This window comes from Mus musculus, chromosome 14 (genome assembly GCF_000001635.26).
Source record: "Mus musculus strain C57BL/6J chromosome 14, GRCm38.p6 C57BL/6J".
NCBI lineage: Eukaryota > Metazoa > Chordata > Mammalia > Rodentia > Muridae > Mus > Mus musculus.
Window position 1 is genome coordinate 34,044,301 of NC_000080.6, and position 7,507 is coordinate 34,051,807.

Genomic DNA, 7,507 nt, shown 5'->3' on the forward strand with positions numbered 1-7,507 from the left:
TAAGTCAAGACACACTGAACAACAAAGAGGCTCATGAAGCCAGAGATGATAAAAAACAGAAATTACCAGCCCTGCAAAACATCTGCCCACTGTGAAAATTGGTAAAAAAAAAAAAAAAAAAAAAAAAAAAAAAAAAGCCAGTGGCCCTGAACTCCAGACATCTTCATACACAAGAGGAAAAGAACTGGCCTGCATGACTCTGCTTTCTGCTGAGATGGGCCAGCTGGAAAGAATGAGAAGGGAGCTGACACATAGATCCTACAAAGGCATTGCAAACTCCTTGTGTGCAGTCAAGCCCTGGAAAGCTGTCTGAAGTCCCCTTCTCTTCCCAGATCTAAATCCATCTTGGGGAGGGGAAACCAGTGGAGCAGCCCTGGACAGAGAGGACCCATGAGATCAGCACTTAGGAAGAAAGATCCCCAGTCTCCACTAGGCTTTGTCCTCTCCCCCAATGTTCACTCTCTGCAGGGAACCTCTCATCCCGTTTTGAGAACCCTGGGTTCCCCATAGTTGTCCAGGCCAGCCAAGAGCCTGCCTTGTCTTTCCCATGCTTGTGGATGGCCACAGAGAAGTCAATCCATGCCTTCCAGAGAAGGAGGGTGCCTCTGAAGTTACATGGCCTAGTCTGAAGGGCCTGGCCCCACCCACTCAGGACCTTTGGCATCTAGCTATAGAAGCTAGGCCATAGGGTGCCCACCATAAGAGCCATGGATGTTCAGGCCTCTCTGCCATCCTCTTCTCTCTGCCCTTCATGAGCTGAGAAAAGCCCAAGACATGAGGCCTGGTGCTGTGGAGCCTCCCAGGTGGCTTTTGGATGCGGTCCTTATGAAAACCATGGTTGATCACTGGCTGGCAGGCATGATTCATGGTCCTGAGTTGCCATCGTTGATATACTTGTCAGATAATAGAAGACCCAGCAATGGCTTAACCTTGTGCTCAACCCCAGTTCCTGTCCCAGAGTACTTATAGCCTGTCCTGAGATTTTGCATTTGGAAGTCTGGAGTAGAAATCACTTCGGTTTCTAGAACCGAAGCCTAAGCGCCCCCCCCCCCTTTTTTTTTGGCTATGTAGCTCCTCCTCTTTCTGCAAAGTGAGCAGGACAGAGCCATCCAGCCTGTATCATCATTTTGGCTATGTGCTCCTCCCATGTAGCACCTTGGGTGGCATAGGGTCCCCTTACCCAGTCTCCAACATGTCTTTCTATCCCCAAGTCCTTAACTGAGCTACTGAGTCTCTTCTGCCAGGTAAGGAGCAAGAGCCATTGTTTCCACGAATCCACATCAGACAGACTTCAGCTTCTAGCACTGAGTCTAGCATGAGAGTGGAGCCTGGAGACAGCTCCAGGGGAAGAGAAGACCCTTCATCCAGGACCACCCTATGGTGATGCTGGTGCTGACGCACTCCCTCTGGCAGGCATTGCAGGCTCCTGAGCTAGTTCCAACCACACTTTGGTGCCCTCATCTTTGTTCTCTCCCTGCAGGGGCCGTATATCAACCTTGACCTCCTGAAGGACCTCTGTTCTCGAGTTCCCTGCACCTCTAAGACTGGCTTCTTCCCACCTGAGGAGTACCTGTGCCTGGCCTCCTGTTCTCAGTGCCACCATCCTCCACACAGTTGTCCCAGGCCATTTCCTTTGCTCCCTTCCCCTGCCCAGGTGTCTCCCAAAGCCCCCTTGTCACTGCCTCCCATGCAGCGGACCTCTCAGACACCACAGAGGCAATATTGAGAGGTTTTCTTTGCTGCTAATTTGGACCCATGTATCTGTTCTTGGATTTTAATTTTAAAAGAGTTGGAATTTTTTTATTAGGAGGTTTGTCATCCAAAGGTAAATCTCAGATGTGTTTCTGGGGCACTGGGAAAGACAGAAGTTCGTGGTGTCATGTGGCTAGGCGTAGATGAGTTCTACAGCTTTGTCACCAGATCCATGACACACCACAGGCTCTTAAGCTCTATACGAAGCACAATCCCAGATTCATCCCGAGGGTAAACTTGACAGCTGTGTAAACATGCCTGGAGCTACAAGTGTGCACCACTGCATCTAGCTTTTTAGATTGGCAATGGGGATCCCAAACTGAGGTCCTTGTACTTGCATGCCAAATATTTAACTACCTGAGCCACTTTGTAGCCCAGTGGTTCTCAGCCTGTAGGGCATGGCCCCTTTGGGGGGGTCACATAACAGATATCTGGCATATCAGACATCTACATTATAATTCAAAACAGTAGCAAAATTACAGTTATAAAGTAGCAACAAAATAATTTTATGGTTGGGGTTCACCATAACATGAGGAACTGTGTTAAAGTGACACAGCATTAGGAAGGTAGAGAACTACCCTGTTCTAGCCCCTTGGTTAACCTTTTGCTTTGTTCTCTATATGGGTTTTGTTTTGCAAAGCAGTTTCAAGTCATGCATATACAGAGATTTTTTTAAACAAATGCCAGAGTGTTCCTACTCCACTGTCAGACAGGAAGAAGTATATTGGATAAAGGCATATGGAGCCTGACTGACAGGTGGCAAGGTCACATTTGTAGTCCCATGGGGCAGGGTTCAGGGAGAAGGAACACAGATATCCCTAGAGTGTCTTTACCCTGAACACATCACCCAAGATGACATATAGATGTGTCCAGAGCAGCCACATGCAAGCTTACAAAAGGTTATCACGACACTAGATCTCTGGAAACCCAGAAAATAAATATTTATAGTACTTATGCCAAGACAAATGTAGGCATGCAAGAGAAATTTCATCTATTCCATGGATGTAGTGTGTATTAAGGCTCTCTCTAGCTGGCTTGGTGAATAAAGCTCAGTTCACACTTCTCTGAAGTCTGCCCTGGCCTCTCCATATGAATATCATATGTAGTCTGCCCTTCTCTAATCTGGGACCCCACCTACCATGTGCCAATCCAGCTTGCTAATTCACTGATCATGAAAGGTTGGTTCATGAGCACAGTAGCAGCCTATGTACTCCAGCTGCCATGGCTTAGAGTTCTCCGCCTGGAGAAGAGGACTGCTTAGGAGCCATAAGACTTCAGGAGAAAGTTTCCTCCACTCGGGCCATCCACAGGGACCCTCTCAGACTCTCTGCGGTGATCAGTGTCAGAGACACCAAGGGGAAAGAGTAACGTCATCAAGTCCCTCTTGTCGTTCTCACTCCCTGGTGAAAGGGAAGATGGGATATGGCTCTCACTCACCTGACTTGCAAGGAGAGTGTGTTTTGTTCCACTATCCATTGAGCCTCAACCCCCATGTCTTAGCATGGGGGATAAGCAGGGTATTTTCAGATAAGTCTCACATTGGAGTATCACCAAACTGAAATAGAGAGAATTGATTCTTAGCCTAGACCAGGATGATTGAGAGATCCCATGACTGAAAGTCATCCAAATCATATGATGATACACCCTTAGAAGAGTCAAAATGAGGCAGGATGGGCAAAGTAAGACAGACTGCCAGGCACTCTTCCTGTAGATGTAGATGTCTGATATGCATGACCGGATGGAGAGCAGGTTCCGCTACCTTCTGTACTGACCCAAGGACAGCTTGCATGCCAAGCAGCATCAAAAACAGCTGATAGGCTGAGCCTTCCAGGGATCCTCTCAATGAATGAGGCCCTTCAGGGATGTGGTGGGAATGGAAGGTTTTCATTGACACCTACTGAGAGCAGCCTGGCTCCTGCCGATGTCTGAGAGTCTAGCCTTTACTGTTAGCAAAAACAAACGTGCAGCTCTATTCCCACTTATAAGACCCTCAGCTTTCTGTCTGTCTAAGCCCAGCTTCCCCAGTCCCAGGCTACCTCTCTGAGATGGACTGCATGGCCACAGAGGATCCCAGGGGTCTTTCTGTGTGTACTTTAAGGAAGGAAATCCCTTCCCTGTCTGACTTCAGTTTCTGATTCCCCTTCTCAGAGGCCAGAAGTGCAACCCTTCTGGGAAAGGTGACTCTGAGCACCGATCAAACAGGTCTCACACTGACCTCAGCCAAGTCAGAAGAAAAGGAGGATGGATGCTCTGCCCTCTCCAGCAGAGAATATGCCTACTGTACCAGAGATATTCCCAGCAGACATCTCTCTGATGCAGAACTGGGTACCACGTTGCTCTTTAACACTGAGGAGAGCAATTTCCCCATTTGTTTTCAGTTTTCTGTCATTTTTCACAAGGGTCACAGGTAAAGCTGACTGGACACTTGGATTGTAGGACCCATAAATCAGTATTAGAAAAGTCATCGGTGATGTTCCTGTCTCATCAGTGTCTCTGATATGTCCTTTACATGTCTGGGCTACAGGAAGGAATGAATGCATCCTAATGTACAATCATGTATGCAATGCTGACAGGTTTTTCATCTCATTTGAGCATCTTTCCCCATCCTGTTCAAGTTAATTTGAATACATCATAATTTATTTGAGAGTGCTGGAGTATGTGCCTTTATATACTACTACAGATAGTTTTATTCCTTTATTTCCCTCCTTTCTACAGTATGTCTTTTGTTTTATTCGTATTTAGGTTTTGGTTTCGGTTTCAGTTTTGTTTTTTGAGACAGGGTTTCTCTGTGTAGCCCTGGCTGTCCTAGAACTCGCTCTGTAGACCAGGCTGGCCTCAAACACAGAGATCTGCCTGCCTCTGCCTCCCAAGTGCTAGGATTAAAGGTGTATGCCACCATTACCTGGGCATTATGTCATTTTAAATAAAATACTTTCCTTAAAAATTTTATAACATCAATTTGCGATGTATTATTTTTTTTGTTTTGAGATAAGGTCTCACTTTGTACCTCATACATAAGAGTAATTTTTATAACTAACCTGTCTTTGCAGCTTAGGAAATCCTTGCCTACAGCCTCTCAAATCGAAACCCCATACACATACCCAGTGGTGGCGCACACCTTTAATCCCAGCACTTGGGAGGCAGAAGCAGGCAGATTTCTGAGTTTGAGGCCAGCCTGGTATACAAAGTGAGTTCCAGGGCATCCAGGGCTACACAGAGAAACCCTGTCTCAAAAAACAAAAAACAAAACAAAACAAAACAAAACCAGAAACAACCCACCATTCTTTGCTATGGTATGGCAAATTATTTCACTAAGCACACTGAGGTCCCCTGTCACATTCGGTTGTTGTTTATGGCTGTGTGCATTTTCTGGGCAGCATCAGATGAAAGCCTCGGCCGACTGAAAGCCATTAATAAACTACAAAATTGGTTTTCATTGGTCATTAAACAAACAACTTTGGTATTTTGTGTTTCAGCATATATATAAAAAGTAAAGCCATGTCCCTGTGACAAGACTGAATTCTACAAGAAATAAAATGCCTCACTCTATTATTTCTGCCTTTTCCCTTCCAGAGTTACCCAGGCCTACTTTTCTAGACACCTTCACTTGATATGTGTCCTGAAAATCTGATCTTAACATAAAATATTTTCACACTGGCCCTAATACCTAGTTTGAGCACAGAAAAATTAATTCCAGCTACCACAGTTATGGTGTGGTATTTTAAAATGCTCTGTGTCTCACCAAGAAGTTAAAATGTGTTATTTGATGTATGTGAATGTGTCTAAATGTCTCATGTGTGTGTTGTCAGTGGCATTCACAAGCAATTAGTTTAATGCCATTTTTACTTCCAGTCACACCTAAAGGTCTCAAACGCACAGCCCTGTGGATGCCCTATATGAGGGTGAGAGTCAATCAGGGCCACCTCTCTAAAATCAAGTATTTTCTTTCCACTCACCTTGAAAACTCAGAGGTTTATAATTTGATCATTTCTCATTTCCCCATGATGGCTACTGAATGTGTTACATTTCCAGATGTTTGGAAAGATCTGTGGCTGGTGTGTGGTTCGTACCCTAGCACCCAGCACACACCCTGGTTGAGATCAGTGCCCTTTCCATCAGGGATGGAGTCATTTATGGTTGGAAATGAAGCCCAGAAAGTCAGAATTCACACGTGCAGCAAAGCAGATGGCTGAGATGGAATAATTGGATTCCCCCACCCCATGCCTTCTGGGTTCTGCATAGGGAAAATACTGCCAGTGTCAGCACAGAGCACAGCCCACAGATCTCTGAACTTGGCCCGACCCAGCAGCCATAACCCACTTGCAAGGGAAACTGTTCAAACACCTGGACTGGAGCCTCTGCAACTCACACTTCCAAAGGTCTATAGTCTGTAGCCCCGCACATAAAATGGTGCCACACTGGGAGGCACTGGAGAGAGACCACCAAGACAGAGTCAAGCCAGGTCCCAAGACTACAGCCTGCAGCTCCTGAGGACTTGTTTTCTGGGACCTGGGCCAGCTGCCTCTAACTGAAGCCAGGCTTGGTGCCTGTGTAAGGGTGGGTACTTGTCTGGTTCGTCATTACTGGAGGTTACCTTCTGTCACTCACCACCACCCTGGCTCTCCAACCTCCACTCCACTCCACCCTAACTCCCACCCAATCTCCCAGGACAAGCCACCATCTCCTCCCCTACTGCTGCTCTAGCCTCTGCTTTCCTGGTTCCTGCTGCTTTACCCAAGATTCTCTGAAACCCCCATTTCAAGATCCTCCAGGATAGATTCAGCTCAGCAGCCCCCAGAGCTGTGTCTTCTTGGGGCCTAGAAACTCTCCTGGGTATTTGCTAAGGTTTCTCATGGCCTCTCTGCCAGTCTGAGAGCCCCCGCCCCCACCACACTTCCCATTTGTAGAATGGCAGCCTTGTCCCAGGTTAGGATAAATTCTGTGACACTGGAGAATCTAAAGGTGTCCAGGGACACAAATGCCTTGAGAGTAATAAAAGGGTGGGAAAATGACACTTAATCTGTGTGTAAGTTAGCTTTGTGGTGCCATAACAAAACACTTGGAGCAGTTAGCTTTTTTAAAAGATGGGTTTATTTTTTTAAGAACATATTTGTTCTGCTGTAAACAAGTAATATACATAAAAGTAAAACATAACTTACATAATTATAGTGATTTGAATCACAGTTTTTTTTAAAAAATTGATTACTAAAACTAAATATAAAATTTTCAAACCGTAATTAAGATTTTTTTCCCTTTATAACCCATTGAGTCTAATTAGAGCTGCAGGCATGTGAATGGGTGTAGGGCCAGCCCCCTGAGTGTGAGCAGCTCTCCTCATGAAAGCATGCCTCCCTAGAAGCCCACAGCTGCCAATAGCACTCAATAGAAGAGGGGCTTCATCGTCTGCTTGGTCCAGGGTTTGGCTCACAGTTCTGAAGACTCCTGTCAAAGATCAGGCGGTCCTACTTCTTTGGGACTTTGGAAAGATGGTAATTCAGGTCAGCATCTGGTGTGGCTGGTGTATGTAGGAGCTAGAAAACAAAATGGAAAAGATGGAGGTCTCACCTTCCTATTGAAAGCTATATCCCCAGGGATTAAAGATTTCCCATTAGGCTATGGTATCCGCTACCTTTCATCTAACCCATAACAATCTGCATAGCATCTAAGAACATGCGCATTGTTTTTTTCTTTTCTTCAGAATTAAGTGAAAACCAAGCCACACACTGTCTCATATACTGCCACATCTCATAGAAGC

At 45.8% G+C, this 7,507-nt stretch overlaps 2 protein-coding genes across 6 annotated transcripts in view; one reads left to right on the top strand and one right to left on the bottom strand.

Annotated features, from left to right (window-relative positions):
- Gm5460 (predicted gene 5460) overlaps positions 1-2,814 on the top strand; it is a 30,820-nt gene extending 28,006 nt beyond the window's left edge. For 4 of the 5 annotated variants that reach the window (XM_006519209.4, XM_006519208.1, XM_006519210.1 and 1 more), the window contains one exon: positions 1,481-2,814. In XM_006519209.4, coding sequence (XP_006519272.1) covers positions 1,481-1,726 — 246 coding nt within the window. In that variant the 3' untranslated portion in view covers positions 1,727-2,814. The remainder of the gene's footprint in view (positions 1-1,480) is intronic. The other variant, NM_001034880.2, reaches the window with a different exon arrangement.
- A 4,011-nt stretch (positions 2,815-6,825) lies between these two features.
- A630023A22Rik (RIKEN cDNA A630023A22 gene) overlaps positions 6,826-7,507 on the bottom strand; it is a 51,629-nt gene continuing 50,947 nt past the window's right edge. Inside the window, exon 5 of the mRNA NM_001251843.1 lies at positions 6,826-7,283. Coding sequence (NP_001238772.1) covers positions 7,247-7,283 — 37 coding nt within the window. The 3' untranslated portion in view covers positions 6,826-7,246. The remainder of the gene's footprint in view (positions 7,284-7,507) is intronic.